Genomic DNA, 16738 nt, shown 5'->3' on the forward strand with positions numbered 1-16738 from the left:
TTCATTTCCATTCTGAAACATTGAGATAATTAATGTCATTATATTTCCAAAATAATATTCTGTTCCTATTAAGTGATATTTACTTAGAATAAAAGTTGTTGTATGCCAAAAAAATGCATTTTACATTATTATTATTTTGAAATGTAGACAGGCCCACTAATCTGAATATCCCCTGTATACAATATTTTTCAAACGTAAACACAGAAAATAAAGTGAAGATTGAGACATCTGTATTTATCTCAGTTTTGTTGTGTGTCACAAGAGGTATGTATAAAGAACCAATGTGTTTTCTTTGGTTTATGAATAAGTCAGGATGAAGGAGTATTTTGATTTTAGCCATTAGCATATGCATTGTAACTCCTGATGATGAATTTCATACCAAGTTGACTCCACAGAAGTCTAAAGTACTTTGAAGTAAAAACAGATTCTAGGGAAAGATACACAAGACACACTGACATCTGATTTTCTGATCAGGTAAGATATAGGTGCTACAGACTTCTCAGCTGCTACTAATATCTCTCAACCATGATGTAAAGGGATGACTACTAGATAATTTTTCAGTTCTATTAAGATTGCAGGAAAAGATGCAAATCCCAATACAGACAGCTAAGGACTGGGAAACAGATTAGCAAAAAATGAACCTGATGTTGCCCAAAATTGCCTTTTCTTTTAAAGCCAGAAAACAGCAACAAAGTAACATCAGCAGGACTGCCACATGTATCAGTGTGGCAATTCAGACAACAGGTGCCTCACAGAAAAGTGCAGGCAGCTTTATTCAATACTCTGCCAAATTCCAGCACCCTCAGTACTCACACTCCTTCAACCTCATTTGCTTCAGGTGAGTGCCTGCAGGTATTTGCCTATGAAACCATTTCTTTGAACAAAACTGACTTCACAGAATTGCCTTTACATACTCCACACTCTGAACTGGACTACAGATAATGAGATTTGATTAAGTGCTAAAACCTGATCAAGTGGAAAAATACACCAACTCAAGACATAGTGCTTAACTTTTTGTGTGAACCTCAGGTTATATCAGGTTGTTCTAACAGAGCTAAACCAACAGAAGTAGCGTTTTTCATTCCAAACTTGTAATGCATTTCTGCACCTGCTGGATGTCAGGTGTTTTTGCCAACTTTTGACATTTCAGGGCTACAAACAGAGCACAAAGGCAGCAGTAGCAACCTTTTGGTTTGCTTTATCATGCGATATTTCTCAATTATTTTTGACCCATCCAATTCTTATAGTACCAGTTTTGCCTTCTCTGCAATACTACTTAAATAATTAATTGTCCGAAGCTGACTTCCGAAAGAAACCTTTGAAACCATCTGAACAGGCCTGGTAGATACTACTCAGCTCACAGCATATGAGTTTGGTAACTTAAGAATATATCCACTGAGGATGTTTAGGAAAAAGTGTTAGTGTCATCATTTTATGGCAATGGCAGAATTCAGTTATGTTTAATGGAATAATTTCTTCATGCCAACAAAAATATTAAGAAAATAGCACAAATGTTTGAATTTAAGGAGACAGAATCTGCAATGCCAGCTTCACATTTTTTATTGTGCAACTACAAAGCTAATGCTCGCCTTTCTTTGACATCAGAAGGTAAGTGTTTAGTACAGTGCTTTGGCTACACTATTTCCACAAGTCAATCCAAATCCATTTAAAATGCATTCTGCTAAGTGCTTTTATGGAAGATAGGGGGGAACTGAAACACTAGGAAAGCATCTTTCCTTCCCTACCCATAAACAATAAAAGCTACCAGACTGAAGGCAGACAAACTTGGAGCCATCCTCATCATTTCACATTTCTCCTCCTTCTTGTCTAGCTTCTTATCAAAATACTTACAGCTCTATTTCATGATAAAATTTGCATGCAACAGAAACTCATAAGTCTATAACAAAGAACCTATTAAAAATGGAGGTAAAAATTTTGCATTTTACAGCCTTACGCTGTAAGCACAGATGCTTCCAATGACTTTTTAAATGTTTGACGTAACTATAGGAATAGCTTATGAGTAAGTCCAATATACCTGTACAGTTTCAGAGCAATTGTGTGGCATGCGTATCCAGAAAATTAATATTTCTGATAAAGGTGTACATACTAACCTGCCAAGGCCGATCCCAATCAAGAGGAATAGGAAATGCTCCAAACCAAGCTCCAAGTATACTGCACATGGTAGTAATCTGTAGACTGCTTTCCCAGATGGACATAGCTCTGTAAAAACAACGTGTTATAACATTTCAACAGCAGCAGAAGTTACCATGTCAGAATGTTAGATCTGATTTCTCCCAAGATTTGTGAGACTACAAACAGATACAAAAATCCATATATTTGATAAAAAGCATGCAGGTTTCTCCTAAAAGATACAAACTATATGTAAAATCTAAGTTGCATATTTCAGCTATAATCACAATCTTTCTATATCACACATTCAGGAGATTATTTTCCCCTTGAGATGTTTACTGCAAAAGCCGATTTATTTTACCTGGGAGTATTCCTATTGAACTTGAAACATTGCTTGACTGAGCAAATGAAAATATCTCAGTGATCCTGCATGCATTACAGGGAGAAGCAAACATGAAAGGGTAGCATGGGATTGCTTAGAAAAGCACAAGCACAGTCAAAGTACTCTATGGCATAGGCGTGTTGATATTATTTGATGACTACAACAATGTGAAATTTAAAATAGAAGGCCACTATGTGAATCTTCCAAAGCAAATTTCCATCAACCGAAAAGAAACATTGCAAATAAATGTAACCTGCATGTTGCAGCCCTTCAGCAATATTGCATTCAAGTTCAAATACACTGGCTGCAGAATACATTTATTGCATGCTAAAGAACCCTTCCATTGCCAATCATGGCACATATCATAAGAGAAATTAATGACTTCAGTTCTCAGTTTATAGCCTTCTACTACTACTGACTTCAAAAGTTTTGGAAAAGTTTGGTTTCTGGTTAATAAATAGATAAGCACTTATTGCCCATCATCAGTCTACCAAGCGATTGCTTTGCTTTTCTCGAGCCATGAACATTCGAGTACTTGGTACCAATTAAGAAACATGAACAGCAGAAGTTCAGATCACAGTAGAGCACAGTTCTGAGAAAGGAGAACTGGGATGAAATCCCTGCTCCAAATCAGTAAGGTAAGAGATCTGAATCTTTAGTTTGCTACATCTTAGATTATAAACACAAACCTAGCTTTAGCTAACAGAAGATGATGCATTTTTACGGCTAGAAGACTAGATGGATACTAAACTCTGTTTAGGTTGCATGACACAAAAGCCTTAGCCCTATACCTTGTTTTGAAGAGTCTAAAATTTCTGATTTTATTTCTGAGTACACCTCACTGCTGCATTTGCTATTGACCAAACAAGTGTAAAGCAAACATTTTTCACTGTTTGCAAAATAAAGGTCATACAGATTATAATATTTATGGTGCAACCCTGATACTTTGAGCAGAACTGTTGCTTCTACAATAAACCCATCCCTTTAACTTACAACACTCCATTTCAATTCATAATCTTCCCTTTAAAAAAAAATCTCCAGCTGGTAAAGGTGCTGATTTAACTATAAAACTGTTTAGAAGTCTGCACATAGAAATTTTTGTAAGTTATTTTCAGAAGCTGAATAACTGAACGGAGAGCTGTTAGGCAGCACAGGAAAGAGAACACTCACTACAGGCTTAAAGCAGTTAAAGAGCCAGCAGAATATACCAAGGACTGACTGAGGATCCCACAAGACATCTTATCTGGTAAATCTACGCACAGACTGCTACATCATGTGGAGATACCAGACTGAGTCCAAAAGCAAAACAACAGAACTAGCAAGGCACAATGCCCAAATGAAGAGCAGCCTTTGGTAGTTTGCAACTATTTGAGCTGCTAATTCAACCAGTCTGCAGCATGGACACTGGCTACTCAAATACAATCTGACCTGTCCCCCATCATAATCCCAGAGGAACAACACTTTGATTATTCTCTTCATGGAATGTCACATATCAGGATTCTTGCAGGTATTCTTTAACCTGTTAACCCACCACATAAAACCTTCATTTGCATGAGGCTAACAAATGCAGCAACATTTATAAACTTGAGTTTTACAGGTTTCTTTATTCTTTAACTATGAATAAACTACAAACAACTAAGATCATTCTGCAGGCAAAACTAGCAATATTTAAGAAAATAAATGTTCACTAGTGGTGCAAAGGCCTTTTAAAGCCTAAAGTAATAATTTAACCCCTTTAAATAATACAATACATTAAGTGCTGTTTTAAATAACATTTGAATTAAGAGGTTCGCTAACACAACAGGATTTACTAAGACAGCTCCTGGATAGACAAGATCTGGAGGTTTGGGCTGCATCAGGACTGGAATACTAAGCAGCACTTAGAATTTGATAATGCCTAACTTTACAAAGAACATTTCCAAGTCTGTAAGAGTATGCAGTTCACAAACAAGTGATAAAATAGGTGAAATGAAAACTGGAAGGAGCTCTAAAGTTAGGGTTTCATACTATTTTTTTGCAAGCTACAGGTTCCTACCCAGGTGACATATTATAACTGCTATTATACCAGAAATTTAAACACTATTACTCAGACTAGTGATTTGAAATAGTTTCCAAAAGGAGCAATAAAAATCGGCAATTGAAAGCTGATTTCTTAAACGCTTTTGTGCATGAGGCTTTCAGCCAACCACTACTGAAAAGCCATTTAAAGAATAGTCACCTGCTTCCACTAGCGCTGATAACCCTTTCTGTAGATTTTATTTCCCTCTATCTGCTTACAACAGCACATGATAGCATATGATCAGTGTCATGACATTGTTCACAACACTACATGTCAGAATACAGAGTCCACAGATAGCTGGCATGGGCCCACTGCTTCCCAAACGCACTAGTGAAAAGAGCCCTATTTACAGCCTACTCAGAACTGGAGTTTTTCAATGTAGAATACACAAACTCACTTTCCTCACACATTTTATGTGTGCATAGACTATAAATATGTGGGTAAGAACAAATCATTCAAATTTATTAAAATTAAAAAAATCTATTTCGTCCATCAAATTGACATTTCCAATTTGAAAGTGTACTCAGTTTGAAAATGTGGAGCATGTGTAATTTTCTGTCTGAGCTACAACTGTGTTTCAGGCAATTGTTTCATATATACACACACATCCCCCCAACCAACACCTCCCTTCCACCCTGCCAACAACCCAAACTTCATAATACAAACAATAAACCTGCATTGTCACAGTTTACATGTTATCATGAGAGGGTACATGTAATCCACCTCCTAGAGGCATGGGTGCTTAATAACTGATCTTGTAGTAACCTTATTAGAAGTGATTTTACTAGCAGTGCAGCACTTCCAAGTGCTGCAAGTAGAAACAGAGAAAGCCAAGCATCTCTACAGAAAAAAATATGCACTTTGCAAGATTATCCCCAAAATATTTAAGTCAGACTGACTCAGCTGTACCATAGCTATTATTAAACAAGTTAGTTGAATGTAACTTTATGAATAGTCCTGTGACAAAACATTATGCGCATCAGTATTTTCACACTAGACCACCTAAAACATAGCAGAAAGCTATCCAGAGCAATAGCTAGGTCATTAATATCTGTTACTTATTTACACTTAATTTATCAAGATAAACTCTTTTTCTGCCTTTCTGCAATGACATAGCACAAGCCCATTTCCATCTTACAAATACAGCACAGGCAAAAATAAGTTCCAGTAGCTACTTAAGTCTAAATTGTATTCAGATATTTATAAAACACAGTCCTTTTTCATACTAAGCTATATACTTAATCAGACTTTCCAGCTTGCCGTTCCAGTGCAATTGAGTTTGCTCAGCTCTTCTTTCAAGGCAAGCAGCTGTGCTGATATTACCTAACAATCCTTTTCCTCCATTCAACCAGTCCCACCTCATTCCATATGGTTAAGTTAGAGACAACCTTTTAATACACAATGTCCACACTCAGCTCCTGCCTAAACACAAGATGTTCCAACTCATTCATGAGGTCAAATATAAAACCACAGAATTATTCTTAAAAAAGCAGCTTGCTACAATCCATAAAAAAAATTTCTACAATATTTCCTTGTAATCTATTTTCATTCAAAGGCTAGTCTAAATAAACATCATTATTAGACTTTTTTTTCAGATACCATCACATGGCTCACTAGTAAGAAGTACGTACAAGCTGTCACGGCAAAAATGTTAAAACAAGACAACTCTGTTTCCCATGTAATAATTGTCCTGAAATAGCATTAAGATCTAGACTAGGAAAGAAATTGACAGGCATTCAAAATCTAACCTGACACAAAGACAGACTGTTGTCAAACGTCTGTTACTTTGATTCAACTATTATTTCCAGTTGCAAAACCTCCAAAGATGACTAAGTGAATAAACAATCATTTGTTTTGTCTAAACAACTCCATGCTTTTATTAAAGTCTATTCAACCCTTCAACTGAAAATAAAAAAAACCCAAGCATATCTGACTTGAATGAGGATTCAAGACAGTTTTCAATAAGCTGAGAACTGAGAAAAAGCAAAAGTCAATACCTGAAACTACTATAAAAAGTCTACTTTTGTCCTCCTTTACAGAAGTTTAAACAAAAAGTAACTCCGTAGGTCAGCAGCATTATACAACTTTTCACGTCCTTTTGAGATGAGACTTCACCCATATGCACTATTAAAAGGGAATGAATGCTAACTTATTATTATTAAATCTCAAGCATGTGTAGGACTTCTTTATGTTTCAGCATCTCAGTCTTTCACCAGTCCTGTTATTTAGTGAGTGAAAAAGGCAGAAGAGAGAGGATACTACCAAAAAATACATTATCCTTGATACATGCTAATGTCATGGCTGTCACTGAGGTGAAAATGAGGTGAAAAGGCTCATTTTACTTTAAACATACTTTTGAAAAAAAAAATTAATGCATGAGTAAAGATTACATACTTAAGACCACAGTAATTTTCACCATTATATTCAAATTAAAAATACTGTTAAAATAGTGTTCGTTTTGGCTTGTTATTCCTACTTTAAAAGCTGTATTTACGAAGGTACTATCGGATCATGTGCAAGATTCCCCCTGTACAGGTCAGTCTCAGGTCTCCTCTTTATTTGACAATCATCATCCTGGACTGCACAATGTTTTTATACCAGTAAAATGTGCGTTTGAAACTGTACTTCCTTAAAACATATATAAAGTGAGATTTATTGTCTGGACACCAAAAGTAAAAAGCCAGTTTTCTGAATCAATGTCTTCAAAATAAATAATAATTTTCTTTGTCAATAAAGCTTTTATAAGCCTGTAATTACAAATACGAAAATTGCCCGTAATTCAGGAAACTTTCATTTCTTTACAAGAAATTCCATGATACAGTGTTTACATCAATTCTGTCCATTTCTAATCTGCGTAAAATCAGAAACTTTAGAATAGAACGTACCCATTTTTACTAAATACCCGTATCCAAGCTTGTACATTTGGTCCCAGCATACATAAGCATTGTAAAGTAGTGAAGGTAGACAGGAGAACTGCAAACAAAAACGTCTCAGTCACTGACCTACAAAGAAGGAATATTACAAAATTCAGTGAGGTAGTTACTGGTTTTCTAAGAGTTCCAAGATTTAGGGAGAAAAAAACCCACTAAGTCAGCTTGTGAAATCATGCATGCTTCTTTAAACCTCATGTAGCAGAATAAAGTATTTCCTTCTTACCCTCTAGAATAGTAAAGAAAGATGAAAAGATTTCTGGTATCTGTTATCTCAACAAATTCTAAAATGCAATATTTTAAATGCATAACATTTTAAAAGACACAGGTATACCTCATATAGAACACTAGTTCTGAACTGAAATATGCTTGGATATTGACTTCATTATTCCATTTATTTTCTAGTTTGATGTTGTGGAAGCAGCCTTGAAACCAAGCTACATGCTGCTATTGTTAACTCAGTAACTTAGTATCTCTCTCAGAAATCAGGCTGCTTCATGTGTGTCCTACCCCCCCTTTTTTTAAAATCATTCCTGAAAATTAAAACACTAATATCAGAAGGATGAAAAATATGCAAGATGCATGTTTTAGAACCTTACGAGGAAAACAACTAAATGAAATTTTGAAAAATGTTTGTACCAGTATATTTAACATAAATATTAAAGTAAAAGGAGTTGTTTGTAACTGTCTTGAACAACGTATGTCCAAATACACAGAAACTGTAAGAGCCAGCTTCTAAAAAAAACACGCCACCCTCCACCAAAACTCCTCCCCAAAAAACCAAAACAGCCACCCTTCTTCCCCCAGCCAGGAGCTTATCCTTTAATTTCCAATGGACTAGGAAATATACAAGTACCAGTATCTGCAAGGAGAACCACCCCTTAAAATGTTTAGAGAAAGACAGGGTCTTCTGACTTACTCTATGAGAGGTGCTCCATAAAGAACAATAATCGCATGAAATAGTATGCAAGACATGAAAAAGTATATACAGCATTTTAGAAATCTGGATATCTAAAAAAGAGCAATAAAATATCAGAATAATGTTTCTGAAGAAAATAGAACATAAGTAACATACATAGTCTGTATCTTATCAATAGCATTGTACTCTACCTATTTCTTTAATTTCAGCTACAGCACAGTATGATAATAGCACGGCATATATCAAGCCAGTTTTTCCTATGTTTAATACTTTAAATAATTTTTTAGAAACGATCACACTCCACCTAAATTTTTCTCATGCACCCTATTATAATATGGCAAGCATACAAAAGATATAACTGGGAATGATAAACAGAGATAATTTTATTGAATATTTTTACATTTCTGTTTTACATCTGTTATGTCCATTCATTAAAAGGCATATTTCACAGAAAGTGAAAAAATAGTTAAAAGCAAGAAAATATGTAATATAGAAAAAAGACATTCAGAATCAAATAGTTAAAATGACATGAAATAAAGACCACTACATTTTGAACTCGGCATCTTAAATTCTAAATCCATTTGAGAAATGTCCACGACTTTCTATAAATCTGCAAAATGTGTAATTTTCTATGAATTTAAACAACAGTTTCTGGACACTCACTATATCATATAGAAGCATAGCCACTTGATAAACAGTTCTGGTTAGGTCTGTTTTGATCAGGTCACCAATGGAAATCCATATTATCAGTTGAACTTTTTTTTTAAAAAATATTTATCCCTTATGCTAGGCTGGGATGAAATCTCACGTAGAACATGAAGACTTCTTCATTTTTAAATCACAGATGGTTAAAACACTTGTTTTCCATAATGACTTTGTGTATTTCACATCCCTTTCAGTCAGCAAAGCTAAACAGAAGCTTTGCATACAAAGATACTGCTTTCAGGGATGTCTGCTTAAATGTTTAAGAATCACCATATCAGAGCACTAAAACTTGTCTGACTCATCAAGCTGGGAGTGCAAGGCTACCCACTTGACTTCAAAATGCTGGTGTATTCCCTCACTCCTGAACACGCTGTGCACTGCTTCACAACCACTCAGTGCAAGCCTGTTTCATTGGGATTCGTACCTTTAATGGTCCTGTTACAAACTAAGTACAAAAATTTCTCCCAGCATTAGATTCTTCTGTAAGCAAATTCTGTCATTCAAGAAAATATAGTAATTTTAATACTTATCCACATAATTTTTTTATATTTACCAACTTTGTTTAAGTTGTAATTAGCTAGTCTCTCTTATGTCTCAAATTCTAAAAACTATTTCTCTTCTTTCCAAGTTATTGGAAACTCATAACTACACATGAGAAGAGCGTTTCTTCATAATGCAGAAGGTTCAGTGCCCATTCAATTTTGCCACCATGCAAATTGTTGTAAGATCAACAGTTGGGGGTACATGCAAGAATATATTGACGAGAAGAAGGAAAGGGGCAGAATCGCTTATCTCATCAGGTTATTTACAGGTAGAGAAAGTTTAACACCAGGAAAATATTGGAGAGCTTCTTTGAAAAGGTGCTACACAGCTTATTCATGGAAAACAAGAATTCACCACCAAAAACTGTCTTCCTTCTTTCTCATTTGATTATTTCAATGCAAGAATGTGCTTCCCCTCTGTATTGTCTGGTAGCAATTTAAATATAACCATCTTACCTTGTGAGCAAACGAACTTCTCTTAGGAGACAGATTTGGTTTAAGGACTAAGTGCAAGATTATATTAAGGGTACTAACGCAAATAGAACAGATACACAGCCATACAAGGTGCGTTCCCAAAACCGTGAATCCGTCCCAGAAGACGGCCGGAACAAACGCTGTCAGGATAATTGAAAAGACACCGAGGAGGTTGGCAGCCAAGAGCTTCCTTATTTCTGCTTCTTTCATCGTGTTCCCTGCTCACCGGCCACCTGCAAGACAGCAAGGCGCACCCCGTTACCGGAACCCAGCAGAAGCACCACAGGATGAGATTACTTCCTAGCCGCAACACACAAGGCAGAGCTCTGAGCTCAGCTTAGGGGTTAAAGTGATGACTCTGGGGCAAAAGAACGTTTAAGTGTTTTTTAAAAAAATCAACCCCAAACCCAAGGACGCAGCAGAGCTGCGCTAGGAACGCCGGGCACTCGCACCGAGCGGGCGGGCGGGCCTACCCGTACCCCTGCCCCCACACCGGCACCCCTCACGCTGCCGCCCGGCAGCGGGAACCGCCTCAGCCGCTTCCGCCCCCGGGCCCGGCCGGGCCGCTCCCTCTTCGGCTGGGAGACGGCGGCAGGGCGGCCGCCTGAGGGGCCTCGCTCGGGGGCGGCCGTCCGGGGCCGTGAGGAGCGCGGGGGTCAGTGAGGGTCCCGGGAGGGGCCGCTCCGCCTCTTACCGCAGCACCGCCGCCGCCGCCGCCCCAGTGCGCGCGCGGGGCCGCCTGGCAACGGAAAGCGGCGGCCCGGGGGCGCGTCAGTTCCGGGGCGGACCCGGAAGTGGCTGCTGGTGGTTGTTGTTGTGGGGGCCCGCCATGGTGTGCGAGAAGTGTGAGTGCGGGAGGCCTGCGGGAGCCCCCCCCTTTTCCTTCCCCCCCCTTTTCCTTCCCCCCCCTTTTCCTTCCCCCCCCTTTTCCTTCCCCCCCCTTTTCCTCTCCCCTTGGGGGCCCCGGGTGCCCCCCGATCTGAGAGCAGCGGCTCCGGGTCCCGGGCCGTGTAGGGTGGGCTGTAGGTGGCGGTTCCGGGAATGCCGGTGCGCGAGCTGTCATCCTCGCGCAGGCAGCGCTTGTTGCGAGTGTTAACGCAGCGTAGTTTTAATTTTTTCCTTCGTAATGTTTCCTTACGTAGGCGAGAAGAAACTCGGTACGGTAATCACTCCCGATACGTGGAAAGATGGTGCGAGAAACACTACAGGTAATGCTGGGGAGGTGCAGCACTTGTTTTTCAGGTATCTTAGGGCACTTAAGCTAATTTATGATCTTAAGGCTAAAACTTGAAATGGTTAATCCGGTTAATTTTTAACTCCCGTAATTTCCCTCCTATGCACTGGGAGTTTATTTACCCTGTGCTGCTCAGTACTGAACTTGTCCGGTTTTTTTTCTCCTTGTATGAAATGAAATGCACAAACAGAGCACAGCATAAAGTATTCTGTTGTCCTGTAACTTAATGCTGTGCTATATGTTTTATCTCTGTGACTTTATTTGCACATGTATAAAAGCTGTAAACTAAGCTTTTTTTCTTTTTTAAGTATGCTTGGAACTGGGAAATTTATTGGTTTAATGGTTTTATTCTTGTTGTAGAAAGTGGTGGCCGTAAGTTAAATGAAAACAAAGCGTTGACCTCAAAGAAGGCAAGGTTAGTATTTAATATTGATTTTGGCTAGAACAGTTGGTTTGCTGTCATTGAGGCTTGTCCCTGCATATCTGGGCAACTGCTCAAAACTTATCCCAAATACACTGTAAAAAAAAATTGTGGGGGTTATGACATTTGATTAGCTGGTAAAAATATGTCCATATGTATTTCATGGGTGCTTTCTGCTAAATCAAAGAGCGTAGGTAACTTTTACTGCAGTTTTCACTGAAATGTCAAGGGTTTGATGTTTTTGTTAGGATAGGAGCCGGGGGGGCTTATTTTCTGTGCTAAGATTGCCGGTACAATCTCTTGAGCATTTCCTTAATATCCAGGAATATTCTGTTATTCAGGGTGGGCCAGGTACTGCTGAAAGGTGTTTAAGTTCAAAATAGTCTAGTGTCTTAATAAAAAGACACATTTTGAGTTCTGTTTTTGTTAAGTTTTTGTCATAGTGAAAGAAATCTCTCTTAGTGGGGCAAGTGGGAGCTTTTCTGTAGACTTTGTGCAGCCTGTTAGAAATAATTCTTGTATGTCTCTTCTAAATTATAGTTTTTGCTGGAGTTTCTGTCCGTTCCCTCCAGCTTAGACTTTTTAGGATGAGGCTGAGGAAATACTTTATTTCAAGGTGTATAAATAAAATACATTTCCTTTTTCCCAGGTTTGATCCTTATGGAAAGAACAAATTTGCAATATGTCGGATTTGTAAGAGTTCTGTCCATCAGCCAGGGTCTCACTATTGCCAAGGATGTGCCTATAAAAAAGGTGAGTTTCACTGAGTAGCAAATTACCCAGTTTGGTTTGAAGTTAGAGATCAAGTGGAACTCTTGCATTTGTCTCACCTTACAAAGAGAAGGATGAGATTTATCATTGTAATAGCAGGGACCCACAGAGGTTGTGGAATCTCTGTGGGAGGTGTTCAGAGCTTGACTTGAAAAGCTGTGAACCAGCCTCATCCAGTTGATGGTGTTTTGAGTGGTATAGAGGCAGGACTAGAGACTGCTGGAGATCCTTTGCAGCCTAAGTTATTCTATGATTGTGCTTCTTTTAGAATGTTTCTGGTAACTAAAGCAGTAGAATTGGAAGAATAACTGTGAGCTTAATCTTGGCAATTGCGTAGAAAACTGTCACTAGCAAGTTTGATTTTTCTTAGTTTTAAAAATAAACCAGATTTTGAAGAACTCATTTCCTTGTTGCAGTCCCCTTTCTGCTCTCTTCTCCCCTCTCCCCTTTTTATAATAGCTAAATCTAGAACTCTGAATAGTGGTCTCAAAGAAAACAAACAAACAAAACCCAAAACACCCTACCCAAAACCAACCCCACACCCACCCCCCAAACCAAAATCCAAACACTCCAGATCTATCTACCCCCCAAAAAAAACCCCAACAACCAACCAAAAATCCAACTTCTAATCTTAGTAAAGCAATAGGCTAGCTTAACAAAAATAGAATACCTGGGGAATAAAAGGCAAAGAGAGAAAAAAAATGAGTTGTAAAAGCAATTAAGAAAGTATCTCTGAAGGCAAATCATGCTTGTGGTTGTCTCTGTGCCTGCAAGTATTCTTACACATTTGGTGGCTTAACATAAGCTATTGAGAGGGTTCATTTATCTAAAAGGAGTCTCTGGTCCAGTTGTGAACATGCGTGTTGCATTGTAAATCAAACTTGGCTTAAGGTGAAACTGAAAAATGAGAAGGAACAATATAATCATCATCCCTAGAAAGCAAGATATTGCACTATGAAGTACATAATATATAAAATCTTTCTGTACTTATGAGTTACGTTTGATGACTGCACTGAAATTCTGCTTATACCTGGAAGCTTTCTATCTCCCATATTCATAATAAATCTTCAGTGAAAAACTGCTCAAAAATTCCTGAGGGGAGAAAAAGAATCAATTTCAAGCAAATTTGATGGAGAGCCTTAAGGATATAAAATTTTAACTTGTCTTGTGATTTTGAGTAGGTAAGTAAAAGGGCTCAAACTTGTAATTCCTGGAGGGAAAAAAAAGGAACATGAACTCAGTTACATTATTAATACTGCGGAATCTGCGTAGCATACAGACATCGGGTGAGCCGATTGTTAGATGTAGAGCTACAGCTAACCAGTAGTAAGTTTTGTTTATGAAATTACTTGAGTTATTCTCTAAATGTGTACTGTGTCACTGAGTCAGTGGTTTCGCAGTCTGCTGTAGGAGGGTTGCCTTTTCTAGTTGCTAGATGCTTGCCAGATGGCTGCCTGAATCCCATATGGTAGAACCTTGTTCTCTTTCTTAAACTTATGGCTGGTTTGGGTGGGCTTCAGGATTTCATCTTCATCTGCTTGTGTATCTTTCCAGGTTGAATCTGGTTTCTTAATAAAATTCAGAACTCTTAAGTGCTTTAGGTTCTAGTTCTGACCATCAAAGACCTGTTTGTGGCATGTTTCTTGAAGCCAATGCAGTCATATGGCTTAGTGCTTCAACTGTTGCATATGTCTGAAATTGAGAGGCAATCTAAAGTCATTGCTTCTCAACTTAGACCTGAAGTGAACAGCCTGTGGGCTGGATTTTGCTTTCGAAAGTGAGTCATGTGGCATGTTCCCTGCTGTTCTCTTTCCTAACGGACTCAGATATGACTCCAGTCACATGATGACAATATACTAAAGCACATGATTTGGAGAGCGTTAACAGGAGTAGTTGCCACTTGACCTTTTTTGTTTGTTTTTTTTTTTTTGTCTGCTGATGAATGGTCTTGTAAAATGAGGTGTGGCTGTACCAGACAAAAGATTTAGCACCTTTCTGCTTTAGAAGAAGAGGAAAATATCGAGATAACCACTGCCCCTGCCAAACTTGTGCACTTTTTGCTGCTCTAGCCTTCTGTCTTGCTGCTCTTTGGGTTTAGGTCAAAGTCATCAGTAGTCATCTTCACTTCAGCTCTCAAGTATTCTTGGTGTCTGTAAATAGCTAAATTCTATGAAACCGTATTCTTCTCAACTTTATCAATTGTCTGAAGCTCCCCACCTGTTAATCTTCCATTTAGCAGTCAGTTTGTTAGTGACTCTTTTCTTAACCTAGCTATTTTCTGTCTGTCTCAGGCCTCAGTTTGGCTACAAGACTTGCAAAGCTTAATAATATACCATTTTTACATGTTTGCCAGATGGGAGCCGTTCCTGGCTCTCTTCCAGTATTCCAGCAAATTACATTCGGGCAGTGTTGTGAATCATAATGCTCTCAAGATAGAGCTTTTTTTTTTTAAGTGGCAGTATTACACATATGCTGCAAACACCAATTTGTATTAGAAGTCATATTATTACTTATCATTTGCAATATCTGGTGAGAAAATGCACAGGTAGATTGTCCATGAGAACTACTTTAAACATTTTCTTGAAAATGGTCTTTACAAAAACATAGCAACCATGTTTTTGAAGGAAAACTTTAATGATTTTAAAATAATTTACACACCTTTTGTGTGCTTATAGGCATCTGCTCAATGTGTGGCAAGAAGGTCTTGGATACGAAGAACTACAAGCAAACTTCTGTCTAATTGTACTGACTAGTCTTTTCGTGAACTTGAACTTCTATGTCTTTGTACAGTAACTTTTCTCTAAAATCATTTTTGAATATTACGCTTTGGAAGATAATACGTTTACTTGGAATGAGATGAGAAGTAAAGACATCCTTATTGTTTGCCTAGAAATGTACATAATATTTGATTTTTGTTGTTTTAGCACTAATGTTAACTGATATTTAAAGGTAATGGTTTGCAGCAACTGATACAGTTCAAAGTGAATGAGAAGATCTTAGTGGATAGGTTGAAACTGTGTTGCCATGATAACACAGGTCTTCGAGATTAACACTTATTCTTTTGCTGTATCTTAAGTCTTCTGCTTGTCCAATAGTAATATTTTATAGATGTATAAAACATGAACTTGTATCACCTCATTAAAGTATTGTCTTCATTTAGTTCTGTGCTTATAGGTATTTATAATTACTCTCTCCCCAAACTATTATGTCCTCCTCTCTAAGTATTGTTCTTCGGATTTTAATGCAATTGTCCTGTTGAATTTTGTTTCTGCCCACAGTAGGGTTGGTTAAATCGTGAATTGTTAAACTACTGAAATCTAGCGTGTTTTCTTGCCAGTTCTTACATTGGCAGTAAGACTGATTAGCTATTCCCTTGTTGGCCTCTAAGGAGGCTTTACATATGGCATCTGGTGGCTCAAGGTAATAAAATAATGAGCATCAATTTCTAATGCCAGGCCTCAGTCTCACCGTTTCCTAATTTAGTTTGGCTTTTAAATACTTGGTTTGAAACTGGCCCTTGAATTCTATGTTGTAATTGCTTTATACATGTCAAATTGAAAGATCAAAAGAGGCTGCCTTCTCTTCGGCATTGGTTTGATACAAGACTTGACGTGAGCCTCTCTGAACATGAGAGGCTGATCGTGGCTCTGCATTTCTTTTGTCCTTTGGCTAGTTTCTACATAAGAAAGCACTTTCTCCTATGGAGAATAGTAAGGTTCACTGTGCGTGCATGTTAAGGGTAAAGAATGGTACTCTTAATTCATGATGGGGTTTTAACTGGACCTATAGGTGTTTACGCCTCCCAGCAATCGCCTCTCGGCAATCTCTTATGCTTTTGCAATTTTCTTTCAACTGTAACAGAAAAACTATCAATGGGAACTTCCCTATGAATAGACACTCTGTTTTAGGTTTCCCTTTGTTCTCATATCTATTACTGAGACAATTGCATGACTAATGGAGACTGAAAAATCACCGTTCTTTCTATGTGTTAGTGAGAGAAAATAAAGAATACTGGGAATATAGTTATTGTCTTTGGTCTTAGCTCCTGTCATGCTGTGCTTGCACAGTAAGTAGCCCTCTAAAGGGGGTTGCCTGACACTTCCTGTCACCCTTAACTATCCATCATTCAGCATTGGTCACCAAAGTTTCTTGTTCCAAATGCGTTGTCATT

At 38.0% G+C, this 16738-nt stretch overlaps 2 protein-coding genes across 2 annotated transcripts in view; one reads left to right on the top strand and one right to left on the bottom strand.

Moving 5' to 3' along the window:
* The window catches only part of PIGF (phosphatidylinositol glycan anchor biosynthesis class F), a 17460-nt gene extending 6554 nt beyond the window's left edge, over positions 1-10906 (bottom strand). Inside the window, exons 1-5 of the mRNA XM_075089099.1 lie at positions 10836-10906; positions 10124-10374; positions 8421-8512; positions 7457-7573; positions 2112-2220 (exon numbers count right to left, since the gene is read on the bottom strand). Coding sequence (XP_074945200.1) covers positions 2112-2220; positions 7457-7573; positions 8421-8512; positions 10124-10351 — 546 coding nt within the window. The 5' untranslated portion in view covers positions 10352-10374; positions 10836-10906. The remainder of the gene's footprint in view (positions 1-2111; positions 2221-7456; positions 7574-8420; positions 8513-10123; positions 10375-10835) is intronic.
* On the top strand, positions 10882-15726 carry CRIPT (CXXC repeat containing interactor of PDZ3 domain). The gene is made up of 5 exons (XM_075089102.1): positions 10882-10986; positions 11284-11349; positions 11736-11790; positions 12446-12549; positions 15243-15726. Exons 1-5 carry the CDS (start codon positions 10971-10973, stop codon positions 15305-15307), a joined length of 306 nt encoding a protein of 101 aa, XP_074945203.1. The 5' UTR covers positions 10882-10970; the 3' UTR covers positions 15308-15726.
* Positions 15727-16738: the final 1012 nt, after the last annotated feature.

This window comes from Phalacrocorax aristotelis, chromosome 3 (genome assembly GCF_949628215.1).
Source record: "Phalacrocorax aristotelis chromosome 3, bGulAri2.1, whole genome shotgun sequence".
Lineage (NCBI taxonomy): Eukaryota > Metazoa > Chordata > Aves > Suliformes > Phalacrocoracidae > Phalacrocorax > Phalacrocorax aristotelis.